At 44.1% G+C, this 13817-nt stretch overlaps 1 protein-coding gene across 5 annotated transcripts in view; it reads right to left on the bottom strand.

The window, feature by feature from the left end:
- The window catches only part of PAX7 (paired box 7), a 128044-nt gene that overhangs the window by 56204 nt on the left and 58023 nt on the right, over positions 1–13817 (bottom strand). For all 5 annotated transcript variants that reach the window (XM_069741960.1, XM_069741961.1, XM_069741959.1 and 2 more), the window contains exons 5-7: positions 7440–7639; positions 6209–6374; positions 5785–5981 (exon numbers count right to left, since the gene is read on the bottom strand). In XM_069741960.1, coding sequence (XP_069598061.1) covers positions 5785–5981; positions 6209–6374; positions 7440–7639 — 563 coding nt within the window. The remainder of the gene's footprint in view (positions 1–5784; positions 5982–6208; positions 6375–7439; positions 7640–13817) is intronic.

Here is a 13817-nt window from a genome sequence, read left to right as displayed (position 1 = left end):
GCGCAGGGGAGCAGATAACATGAGCGCCGCCGAGTGTGGATGAGGATGCCCAACACTCCAATGGCTTAGACTCAAAAAGTTTTTATTGGACCCATTAACCCATTTTTTTGTTACTAACTTGCTTTCATTTGCAACTTTTGTGATGATGACAGGTTAAAATGTTAATAAGGAATTCCCCTTAAACTCGCACAGTCTGGCATTTAGCACACAGTGGGCATGTTTATATCTGTCCTCTAGAGAAACCTCTGCGATATTTTTTTTTTCTAACGGTCTTTGGCGATTTGATGGATGAACTCTCTGTAGGAAGATGGAACTTGTGCGGCCTAGATAGGTCCTCCAGGGTCTTCTCTGCCGTTATCTTGATAGTATTAAGCCATCGGGTTTCAGGTCTTCCTCTTCGCCTTGCTCCTTCTATTCTTCCAACCATGATGTCCTTCTCCAGTGATTGCTCTCTTCGTATGATGTGTCCACAAGTCCTAGATTGATGATCCTTGCTTCCAGTGACTTGTTCTTGCCATCCATGGTATTGATAGGTATTGATAGCATCCTTCTCCAGCACTATATTTCAAAGACGTTGAATCTTCTTCTGTCTTGTTTCTTTATCGTCCAGGTTTCGCATCCGTATGTTACCACAAAAAAGATGCCACTATGTAGGAGCCGTGTGATTATCGCCAGTGACATGTTCCTTGATTTGAAGTCTTTGTCCAGTGGCTTCGGCGTTGATTTGCCCATAGCGAGTATCCTATTGACGGCCGTTGTTGCGGTGCGATGGAACAGTGGCCTTCTGCACTCTTTGGCTGCACAATGCGTTGCTCTCTAGCCCCAGACTGAAATGGCAACTTTACTCAAAGCCTTATTCAGTTTTGGTTTTATTATAGGATTTGTAGGAGTCTAAAAAGCAGAGATTGATGATACTATGGGACACTAGAGAACTGAATGAGGGACAAAGGTGAAAAACCTCTTGGTAACTATTTCAAACAGCTTCTCAAATCTCTACTTTATTTTCATGAAGTAGTCATAGATCTTATAAGGTTTGGCTGAAGATGTGTTTTGTGCATTTTGAATTAAATAAACAGCATATCTTCATTTTATAGCATGTTCACACAGATTTTTCACACTGATTTCAGTGTTTATTCCATGCTGAAATCCAGGGTAAAATCTCCGATTAACTAATGGAAACATCGCAGTAATTTGTGAACTTCCATTGCCTTCCCCATGTCCATGGACTGTTCCACAGGGGATTTGAAAAATTGAATTTAATAGGGGAAATGTAATATATTGAATTGGATTTCCTGTGAATTCCTTGTCAGAAATTTTAGGTGGGGCGAGCCCGACAAGTGTATAATTTTCGGTCTGTTCTTTCCTTATCTGGAACTCTCATTTTTACCAGTACTATAGAATAAAGGTAGGACTAACAGGTGGGCCCTTCAGATTTGACTTTATGGTGTATATATCTGATTTGTAATTGTAATTCCATTTATCTGGCCAGATTATCTTTATGTACAGGTATGTGGTGTTTTTATACAGGCAAGGTCACCTAATAAATTCGCTATTTATTTATTTAAAATGTGGGTTTTTCCATTTAGTTCCATGTTTTGTAAACTTCAATTTAAGGTATTTTATTTTTAGTGTTGCTTGTATAGCACCGTTATTTCCACAGATTTATAGACCTTATCATCGCTGTGCCCTTTGGGGCTCACAATCTACGTTCTCTATCAGTCTTTGGAGTGTGGGAGAAACCCCCACAAACACGGGGAGAACACACAAACTTCTTGCAAATGTTGGTCGATTTTTGAATCCAGGAACTCAAGCGCTGCAAGTTCTAACCACTGAGCCACTGTGATGGCTGCTTTCTCATTTATAACAAGACATTTTTTATGCTACGTGATAGTAATAAAGCATCTTAACACATTTACTTGCAGCGTATGGAGAGATTTCATGTCCCCAGGCAGGACGACGGTGTTATAAATTCTCTCCAGCAAATAAAGGGTATTCTGATGCCATCATGTCAGATGATTCATTTTGTTCTTCCTAATTCTGCTACAAATGCAGAAGATTTGGACACTTTCTCCACTAATTATTGCAATAAATGTGCAGCATGATGCTGAAGTGCCTGCATGTAATGACTCTGAGCTGTTAATAAACGTTTTGTTTTTTTCTAGAGTCAAACTCCACACTCCATAAAGTACAGTATATTTGGCAGTTATTCTAAGTAAGCAAAAAGCCCAACTCGAAATCTCCCCTCTCTGGGGACACTAGGAAATCCCAGCTCTGGCCTCGGAAAATACAGAGGTTTTCTGTCTCTTTTTTCTCATGTGTAAAGGAATGTGCAGCTCTTAATACCCTGACTGACGGCAGCAGGTGGCTTCCCATCACCCAGCATCCCAGAGTCCTCCATGTGATGTTAGTGTGGAGTGTAAAACCAGCAATAAAATTCTGGATAGATGCCCACGTCCTGATACAGAACCAAAATGCCACAATGTATCGCACCCATCCATATGCAATCCCAGCGTTTCCTGAGTGGCAGGCTCTGATGACTATTGGACCATATCGGACTTTAGGTGTATGCATTAGATCTTATTCTAGGGCCCTGTTCACACAGGTTTTTATTAGTTGTGTTGTAATATAAAAACTTCTGTAGCTCGAGGTGTTTTTTTTTTCTTTTATTCTTTTCCAAACATATACCTATTTAGTGGCCCCTATGGAATAAAAGGCCAGAAAAAAATCGATACCTTTAGTATTCTGTGTTACGAAAAGCCATCGATCCCCATAACACTACAAAGCAAATGCTGTGAATGCAGACATTAAAAAATGTTAAAAAAAGAAGGAATGTCCAGCTTCACCGAATCCGTAAAAAAGAGTTTTCTTTATTCACAAACTTTAAACATGGAGGATACAAACTTCAGCACGAACCATATAGGTAGGAATCTCAACGCGTTTCTGGAGACTAGGCTCCCTTAATCATGACCAGCCTAGTCTCCAGAAACGCGTTGAGATTCCTACCTATATGGTTCGTGCTGAAGTCTGTATCCTCCATGTTTAAAGTTTGTGAATAAAGAAAACTCTTTTTTAAGGATTCGGTGAAGCTGGACATTCCTTCTTTTTTTGATTTTACACGCCTGGACACAGCGGGTCTGTGCTCCCGAAGATTGGCTTATTCATCACGGGTGAGCTGGCTTATTTTTCCTCATTAAAAAATGTTACCATATACTTTTTACTCTCCATGCTACAAAAATAAAAGTGAGAAGCGTCATTAAAATTTTACTAAAAACGAAAGACTTTACGTTGCACTTTAGCGCAGTCGCTTAACCCTTCCAGCACTACTTGCATAGTACTACTAGTACCAGCATATGTTTTCAGAGATGACTTGCTTAGAAAAAAAGTTGACATTACTCCCTGCAGTCGACACAATAAGGCAAAAGTTTTGTTTGTTTTGTTCCTAGTCATTTCATGCCATTTCATCTTGGGATAACGCAAGCCAAGAGGAAAGCTAATGAAGGAGACGTCTATATATTAATAGTGGATGAGATTGAGCCCCTTCGATTTCGGCATTGTCTTATCACACTCTGACCAATCACAGCCCCTCGCGGCGGCACATAACGTTCCTCTGCCCTGTCGTCTCTGTCTGACTACCGCGGCCTTATCCACACAGAGCAGCCGGCGAGGAGCAGGGAGCAGGGTTGACTTTCAGAGAGGGAAAATCCTTAATGCTCGCTCCCTCAGCCTCTGTAATGCTAGGATGTCGCCAATCTGCTTTGAGGGATGGAAAGATTAAGAAGAATAAAAAAAATTGCAATAAAATATGTGTGAACGAGGGGGTAATTGTGGACAAATGCAGCATTGAAATTCATTTTTCAGCTCTTTTACACACCATTTCAATCTTATTTTCTGCTTGTTAATGAGATCTTGTTGGTCGAGGGTGGGCCGAGCTGCCCAATATCGCTGGGTAATTGCACATAATTTTCTCTTTACCAATGATTTGCATCAGTTTTTTTTTTTCTAATTTTGTAGTATTTAACATCCCTTGCAGTTCCCCTCCCGCGCCCAGCAAGTCTCATTTTTAATGCCTATTATAACCGCAGCGCCTTGGAAAAGAAAAGAAGCAGGGCGCGATAGGAAGAAAGGGGGAGAACATAGCAGAGGCCCACGTGATTATCGCCGAGCGCACAACCAGGTTACAACACCACCATGTTATAGATATGCCGAGTTTGCCAGTCTAATAATCGACAATTGTGATGCTAATGTTCCAGAATGTGTTGACTGCACCTTTTCCTCTATAAAGACAATTACATTGGTGTTTAACACACACGAGACAAACATAAAATCAAGTAATGGATGTTACACGAGCTGTCAACTACTGGAAATCACGCTTAATATATTATGGATTATCTCTTTATGTCAGTTCTTCAGCTCTCGGCCATGACGAAGTGAGAGCGCTATGGGCCGGGATACTGTCCATCAGAAGATGAGGATGAAATCGGGGGGGAATGAGCGAGAGCAGATCTGTTTGTTTGCGTTTCATCATTTATATTCCTAAATTGATCTATTTATGGACTGGTAATTATTTCAGCGTCTACATTTTCCAGGGGTCGATGTAACAAAAATAAGGCTGCGAATGTATCTCCTGTTACAACCTTCACCGCTGCCGATATGAAGCTTTTCTAAGGTTTCATCGCAGCGCAGACTAGACTTTTACAAGGCAATGTGCAAACCCAGTTTTAACCCTGCTTTAGTCTTGTGTGGCCGATATGCCACACAGTGCCGGCAATTAACTACACTAGATTAAATGCATGTCATTCTAGATCAAGATAATGAGATATTGGATATCTAGAATATTTTCCAAGAAAAAAAAAAAGGGTGGAAAAAGTCATTTTCTGTTATTTAATGAGTGTGGAAAGCATGGCCTTAACTTCTATAGTCCCTAATGTATTCTATCGCATGTAAAAAGCTCAGTATCTGCTACTCCCAGACATATATCTCGGTGCTCACAGTGTCCAATATAATATACAGTGCTCCTGATAATTATTTTCTATTCCTCCCAGTCTCCAGATTATTAAAGGCTCCCTGTAGTGCCCAATATTTCCCACTCTGCTGTCCCCAACTTGTGTGAGAATACTTACCGTGCCAATATCTTTCCCTTCCTGCACTCTGTAAAATATCCAGGGCTCCCCACAGCGCTCAATATCTCTTCCGTGCACACCACTTGCCCGCAATTCAGGATCGTAGGATATCGTTAACCTAAACGTCCATCATCACATTGTATATTCCATTCACATGTGGCGATGATTTATCTACATCCTTAACGTGACTCCATATTCAAGTATCTCTTGCTATATACTCCGCAGAGCATCCTGGGCAACCATTAGCGTTTCCGTTTCTGCAAAACTACAACTCCCAACATGCCCTGACTTAAGCATCTCTGCTCTAGATGATGATTAATACAAGTTGCTTATTTTCTCGAGTCATTCAACACTGTGCTAGCTGCTAATAACCCATTGTGCAAAAGTATGTGCACCCTTTTAAAGCTAATTGCACCATGTATGCAACCATACCAAAAATAGGATATAAAAAAAAGTAATATTTTACAGTTTCCAAATATTTATGGGATTACAATGACAAGGCAAGACCCCAAATTACAGTCCTGTTTAACCTTTAACATAATCGGTCATCAAAACCCCTGACTGAGATACAAGAGTCTGGAGCTATAGATGACTAGGGAGCGTACATTCACTACACTAAAGTCTACACATAAGTCTAAGGATTAATGGATCTACCACTGCTTACCTGTGGGGAGAGGCCGTTACCGACCGGATTCATATGGTTGGACGGTCCTCCCGGGTTGATAAAACTGTCGGAGTAGGTGGAGAAGCTGTGTCTTGCTCCATAAGCGGCTCCTGTGTCTGCGGTTGCAGCAGATAAGCCTCCTTGATGCATCGATGAAGGGGGAAGAGGCTGAGGCCTGTGGAGCGTGCTTCCTCCATCTATGGGGACAGAGACAGGAACGTTGGGTGATATTCTGGATGTGGTGACTGGCCCTTACCCATGATATGAGAAGAATGACCCGCACATTAGGTACTTTCACCTATGCACTTGTGTTACGTGTGGCCATATATATATGGGTGTGAAGGAACCACAACAAAAGTTCCTGAACAAAACGGGTTCACAATCTATTCGACAACACAAAACAGAAGAATAACAGTCTCCTGACCTTGGGAGAGGCTGGCCGTTGGGTACGCCGTCTCAGAGAGCTGGTATGGGGGCAATGCTGGCATTCCTGTGGGGGGAAAGCCACCAGGCAGTAAGTGGTTGAAAGCGGCCAGCTGGTTGGCTCCTGCTTGTTTGCGCCACCTAGCTCTTCGGTTGCTGAACCAGACCTGTAGTGGGTAGAGATAAAACCAATAGGATTAGCAAAAAACAAGAATAATTACCTCAATAACTACTGATGCAAATATATAAATGGTGACATCCTAATTTACTGCAGATTCAAACTTCAGTTCATCTAGACATGGAGATGAGTAAAATTTTATTAAACTGGGGTCAATTTTATTAAAGTATCTGAAGACATTGTATTAGGGTGGTCGGGCCGAACATGATGGGAACGCTCTTCAGCTGCCAGGATGTTAGCGTGAGGAATGGGACAGGAATGCGCCAAACAGCTGCTGCAGGAACACTGGCAGGTTCACCGTACAAGCTGCCAGAGGCAGGGGGTAATCTGCTCATGTGGAAGGGAAATATGCAAGGCAGTCTTCCCAGAATCCCAGCTGAGAAGGTGATTTCACTTCACAGACCCCTCCGTACGACCTCTGCACCATTGTGGTCCCTGGTGAGCCGCGAACAGTGAACCCATGGGAGTATAGTGGCACCATAGAATCACCCCAGGGTATCAGAGAGTGCGATTAGCTCTCACACAATTAGAGAGTTGGCTCACGAGACAAGTACAGATCCTTTACATATCATACACATGCTGTATACTGTTTCTCTTCTGCAGGCAGCCCCTCTCCGGGCCTGTAACCCAATCCATGTACTTTCTGTCAGAATAAGCACTTCTAACTACATCTCACTGTCCCCCGTGCTCGATCCCTGCTCACCCCCGTCCTCCAGAGACCCTATTATATTCACCAATCTGTTCACACCCTTCACCCTTTGGATCTCTGTGTACATATCTGACCTGAAGTTACGCCGTCAAATACAGTCTTTGTCAGAGAGTTTCCCACAAGTTGTGCGAGCACCTGCTCTGCATCCACGAACACTCACAGGAGTAGTGTGCCCAGCAGGTTTGCCTCATTCATGCATTTACATTAGGATTCATGCTCATTTACATAAAGAATTGTACAGATAAATGCTATCTTTTCATCCATAATTAAAAAAAAAAAAACTAATAATAACGTAGACGCCATTGAATCTGCCGGCAGCAACACACAAGGACCTGCAATGCATACCTGCACCCTGGCTTCAGTGAGCTTGGTCCTCTGTGCTAGTTCTTCCCTGGTGTATATATCTGGATAATGTGTCCTTTCGAAGGCTTTCTCCAACTCTTCTAGTTGCTCAGCAGTGAAGGTTGTGCGGCTGCGGCGCTGTTTCCTCTTCAGAGGAAGGTCTGGTTCTGACTCCACATCTGACCCTTCATCCAGACGATTCCCTGATGGGAGAACAACACTGGTTTATTATCATCCCAGGCCTAATATCGTTCTCAAATCCACTCCCTATTTCTTCAGTCAGTAAAGTACAGTTACTGTCCACATTTCACCCTCTGCTTGCTGTCATTGAGTACAAACCTTGATTTTTTTCCTATTCAGGTGTCCTGTACTGAAGGCTGCATACACCTGTGCATGTAATGGCATCGGTGCTTACTGTACGGCTTTCCTGGTCAGGTTCTAAGTATCTGAGTATGAACAATAATGTTCTTATTCCCTAACCGTATTTAAAACACAAATTACATTGCAAAAATGCATAATATTATTTTTTTTGCAATAAAGCCTGTACAGTTTAATAAATGTGAGAATGTAAATGCTACACACCAAATTGCCTGTGTATGAGGTATACATTTAATTTATTGAAGGAAGTAATTTTCTCATTCTTGTTGCAGGTTACATCTTCCAAAAACTGCCATCTTCTAATGCCAATTTTGGGAAGACCATTCTGCTTGTAATAGAAGTCGACATAAGGCAATGGAAAAGATATTCACATGCCCATCATCCATATGTTGTCCTGATCCCACGGGCTAAACATGGCAGATACATTGGATTAATTTACCAAAATCAGAAGGATTCAAGTGAATTAGATCTTGCAACGAGACCTTGTGTTTGCAAAAATTGAATTATAAATTCCCTTAAAAGCAAAAAAAAGTTTGCTCTGGATAGCAAACCAAACGGAGCGCCCTCTAGCTGTGAGCTGGAGTCAGTGTAACCGCGCACATCTCAAGGTAGAAATGAGTTTTGTAGTAAAGATATTGGAGAACTTGCTTAAAGCCTTTCATCCTTATTACTTCATAATTATGCAATTAACAGCCCCCACCTCCGAACCAATAATGTCCCCGGCTCTGAGCTGCGGACATGTATCCAGATAATCTCTGGAAATGTGCCCACCTTGTCTATATATTTGCTGCTCAGTAATTTCACATAATCCTCTTAGCGGGAAAGGCAACAGAATAAGTGGGGATGTGACCTTATCGTTCTCAGGTTAGCTGACTTTTAATGAAAATGTATGAGTCCGGAGGAATGTGATGGGCAAATCCGCAGTCTACTATGGTTTTACCAGTTTAGGAGTCAGAATAAAAGAGAAAGGCATCAAATGCACAGAAGTAACCCAGAAATGTATTTCTTTTTTTACTCCTTCCATATTAGGTTTTGATGTTGCATTTTTTTATTTTTAGGTGTGATTTTTACTGGGAATTTTTTTTTTAAAGTCGGAATCAAATTCTTTCCATATCATGAATATGGAAGATAGAGCTGCTAGACGGGTTGCAATCCACACTTAATCTCTTGGTGACCTCTGCTTCACTTTGCAAGAGAAGAAACACAAATATTAAGATTCCCAGCTGCTCTTTTCTTTGCAGTTATGACAGGTCCAATGGAGAAAGGGGGGAGATAGGGGTCTGGGGGTGGAGCTGTGCCGAAAAACATCCAAATCCTATGCACGGAGACCCCAAACTTTCAAACAGCTGGGCACATATTGTAGCTGCTCCCATACTAATAAATAGAAATGGTCTAAAGTCAGGCAGCAGCCCACGTAAAATCATAAAGGTTGTAAACAATCCTTTAATAAACCAATGCACAATGTGAGGTACACCAAGACATCCCTACACCCCTCCCCCAAAACTTTATTACAGTTTAATGCGGCTTAGAATCCATGGCGTGCAGCAATAGAAGGAAAATGAAGCCAGTAATAGTTTATATGCGTTTTAATCAAGTAATTCGGCCAAAGCAGAATGACACTCCGGGTCGGTGTGGTGCCCTTGAATACCAAACAGACTGGGGAGCAGAGTTCGGAAAATGAAAAAGTGATTTACAGCTCAGCTGGAGTCCACGAAGCTGCAGAGCTGTATTATTGGGGGGGGGGGGCTGCGGAGGCTAGGCTTATTCCTTATTTTTAACCAAAGCTAAACCAGCCAAGTGTGACACAAGAAACATCGACATCGTAGATTTCAGCCCAAACGATGCTTTTCTGGCCAGTCTAGAATCTGTGTGGAGAGGCTCCCAAGCCCCAGTCAGGAGTGAAATCTGGTTTTATATTGATTTCAATGGGGATTTTCACTTGATGCCGTTGAATCTGACATTCTGGAACAGAAAAGCTTGTGATCTGATCAACTAATGAGGTTTGTGAATATCCCCACACATTCGTAATGGAGTTGGCTTTTATTTCTAAGTCCAATTAGACTGTCCTCTCTTAGCTCAGGAATCCGTTTATTCTTCCAGGCTACTTTCTGAACTACTTTAACTATTATACCTTAAAGCCCCAGGAATTACATTTCATAGAAGCACATATTTAAGGACTAAATTCAGTTTGATCCACTGATCGAACCACTTCCTTGACTAGGTCAGGTCGATAGTGTTGTTAGGTATGTGATATATAGGGGTTAGGGCGCTACTTTAGAGGGGGGTTTGGGGTATCCCTGGATCGCTGAGACTTTCTGTGACCCTGTCTTTTCCCATAGCATATAGGAACCTGCTAATGAATAAATATACATTTTCCACTTGCTGTTCCCAGCAGCAAGGATCAGCATACATATGACTTAAAATCTTAGCCTGTGACAATTAACCACATTGTACGCTACAACTTAGATGTACAGTGGCTTCGGAAAGTATTCAACTTGCTCCCCCTTGGCATTTTTTGTATTTCGTTACCTCTCATCCTGGAATTTCACTATTTTTTTTAGAGGGGTTTTAGGGTTAGGGTTTGCATTAGTTCATGTACAGAAAATGCCTACAATTGTGAATATTTGGTTTTCTTTTTATTGTGGAGCAAACGACCAGTAAGACAAAAAAAAACATGAAAACTTAGTGTGCAAAACTATTCACCCCCCTTTAGTCAGTACTTTGTAGAGCCTCCTTTTGCTGCAATTACAGCTGCAAGTCGCTTTGGATAAGTATATGAGCTTACCAAATATTGTCACTGGGATTTTTGTCCATTCCTCAAGGCAAAACTGCTCCTGTTCCTGCAAGTTAGATGGTTTCCTATGGTGAACAGCAATGTTAAAGTTTGACCACAGATTCATTGGATTAAGGTCTAGGCTGTGACTCGGCCACTCCAAAACATTTACACGTTTCCCCTTAAACTACTTGAGTGTTACTTTAGCAGTATTCTTTGGGTCATTGTCTTGTTTGAAGTTGAACCTCCATCCCAGTCTCAAATCACCGGCAGACTGAAACAGGTGTTCCTGAAGAATATTCCTATATTCCACACCATCCATCTTCCCCTCGACTTGGACCATTTTCCCTGTCCCTGCTGCCGAAAAATATTCTCACAGCATGACACTGCCAGCACCATGTTTTACTGTGGGCATCGTGTTCTTGAGGTGATGAGCCGTGTTGGTTTCGTGCCAGACATAGCTTTAACCTTGGTGGCCAAAAAGTTCCATTTTGGCCTTCCCTGACCACAGCACCTTCCTCTATACATTTGGGGAGTCTCCCACATGTCTTTTGACAAACTCAAAACAAGCCTTCCAGTTTTCGTGTAATTAAAGGTTTCTTTCTGCCCACTCTTGCATAAAGGCCATCTCTATGGAGAGTACGGCTTATTGTGGATGTATGAACAGATACTCAAGTCTCTGCTTGGGAGCTCTGCAGCTCCTTCAGGGTAACCTGTGGTCTCTGTGCTGCCCCTCTGATTAATGTCTTCCTTGCCCTGGCTGAGAGGTTTGGTGGGCACCTTCTCTTGGCAGGTTTGTTGTGGTACCATGTTCTTTCCATTTGATGATAATAGATTTGATGGTGCTCCGGGGGACCATCAGAGATTGGGGTAGTTTTTATAACCCAACCCTGACTTGTACTTCTCAACTTCTCAACAACTTTGTCCCTGACTTGTTTAAAGATCTCCTTAGTCTTCATGGTGGTGTTTGGAGATCTCCATTTTCTTCATGGTGTTGTTTGGAGATCCCCTTGCTCTTCGTGGTATTGTTTGGAGATCTCCTTGGTCTCAATGGTGGTATTTGGAGATCTCCTTGCTCTTCATGGTGTTTGGCGATCTCCTTGGTCTTCATTGTGTTGTTTGGAGATGTGTTCATGGTGGTGTTTGGAGATCTCCTTGCTCTTCATGGTGTTTGGAGATCTCCTTGGTCTTCATCATGTTGTTTGGAGATCTCCTTGGTGTTCATAGTGGTGTTTCAACATCTCCGTGGTCTTCATGGTGTTGTTTGGAGTTCTTGGTCTTCATGGTGGTGTTTGGAGATATTCTTGGTCTTCATGGTGTTGTTTGGAGATCTATTTGGTCTTCATGGTGGAGTTTGGTTAGTTGTGCCTCTTTTAATGGTGTTGTAGCCTCTGTGACCTTTCAGAAATAGTAAAGTGTATATACTGACAGACATGTGACACTTAGATTGAACACAGGGGACGTCCTGTTACTAAGCATGGGACTTATGAAGGGAATTGCTTGCGCCAGAAATTTTTAGAGACTTCATAGCAGAAGAGGTGAATACATATGCACATTACAATTTTAGTTATTTGATACCATAAATTTAATTTCTGCCTATATTTTTCTCACTTCACTTCACCAACTTAGATTATTTAGTGCTAATGCATCACACACAAAGTAATCACACAAATATTTACACACAGGTTGTAATGTAACAAAATGTGTAGAAAGCCAAGGGGGTGAATACTTGTGCAGGCCACTGTAACAAGTATTATTCCAGTGTCCTTTTTATGAGGTGTTCATTGCATTCTCTATGTGTATAATGGTTTGGTGATATATACTGATGGGTTAGAGATTAAGAGATGGCTCCCTGCTTTATATTATGTGGCGTATTCACAGAACCTTGTTTTTTATAGTGTTGGAAAAGTGAACTTTAGTATTCCACATATGGAAAGGCAATGAAGACCAGATAGGGGTGATGAGAGCTGCTAAGGAGTCATTATAGCCAGAATAATGGTAGGCACGGCACTGTATAAGGAACGTGCCTCTGACTGCAGAGCCCCTAAGGGATAGCTAGAGGGGAAATCAGTGCAGTGCCCAATTCCCCCCTCCCACTACCTCCCCAGGTGAGGTCATGATTGGGACGCCCAGCGGACCAACCGGGGAGAGGAGGTGAGTCAGGCCACACCCTCAGGGGTTAAATTCCAGTGACCGGGCCAGGTTCTCCCTCTTTCTCCCCGGTTGACCCTTGGAAGCTGTTGTGTCCCTGATCTCCTGGCCACCATGGCTGCCCCTGCGACCGAGGCCCTGCAGCAAGGAGCTGCACAGGAAGGTGAGCAATGGTCGCGATCCCCTAATTCTGGCCTGGGTGCTCACCTTCCTGTGCCCCCTCCTCATCCATTAGCCTCCCCGGCATCCCCCAGGTCTCTGTCCCTGCAACATCCATCCTCCCCTGGGGCCTCGTTCTCTCCTGTCTCCCCAGCGCAGCTAACCCCTACTCACCTGCCCTTAGTGTTGGCCCCGTCCACCGCAGACCTCGGTCACCCTGGGCCTCCTCTCTCAGCTCCCGGCGCTCCCGCTGATCATGGTGCAGCTGCGACGCCAGGTAGACGCTCGGGGCGTTCCTCCCGTCCTCCCGAGCGCCTGCATGTTGGAGCAGAGCCGGCGCTGACTAGCCGCCGTGCTCCTGCCCCACATGTGGCTCCGGGGGGCGCGGCGGGCGTCGCGACGTTTACATCGGGCTCCGCTGCCCGCCGGTGCCAAGCGCCCGCTCCTAACTACAAGTGCGCCCGGGCCCCGGTCACTTCCGGTCCCCAATCTAAGGCCCAGGGCCCGGCGCACATAGTGGCAGCCTCCCCCTCTCACACAGGCCGCCCTGCCTCCCAGAGTGCAGTTCGGGCTCTGTGGGACACGCCCACTTCTGGCCCCACTTCCTCCCGGCAGATATTCAGTGCTGCGGAGGCAGGCAGGGGATCGTCCGCTGCCTCGGTGTCCTCGGCGGCGCGCCAGCCGCTCAAGAGGACCAGGGGGCAGCGTGGGCAGCCAGCCCAGGCACACCGCGAGTCCCCTGCAGCGTCAGGGACTCTCCCCTCCCTGATGCCCACTTACTCCCCGGGAGGCAGCAGCAGCGCAGCTTTAGTCTGTGGGGCCCCAACCCGCCAAATCGGTCGGGGGGGCGCCTCACAGACAGCGCTCACTAGCCCCCCGTGCCAGTACCCACCACGGAGCGCTGGACCGGCCCCTGCCAG

The sequence above is a fragment of the Ranitomeya imitator genome, chromosome 10, assembly GCF_032444005.1.
Source record: "Ranitomeya imitator isolate aRanImi1 chromosome 10, aRanImi1.pri, whole genome shotgun sequence".
NCBI lineage: Eukaryota > Metazoa > Chordata > Amphibia > Anura > Dendrobatidae > Ranitomeya > Ranitomeya imitator.
This window is presented reverse-complemented; position numbering and strand designations above follow the sequence as displayed.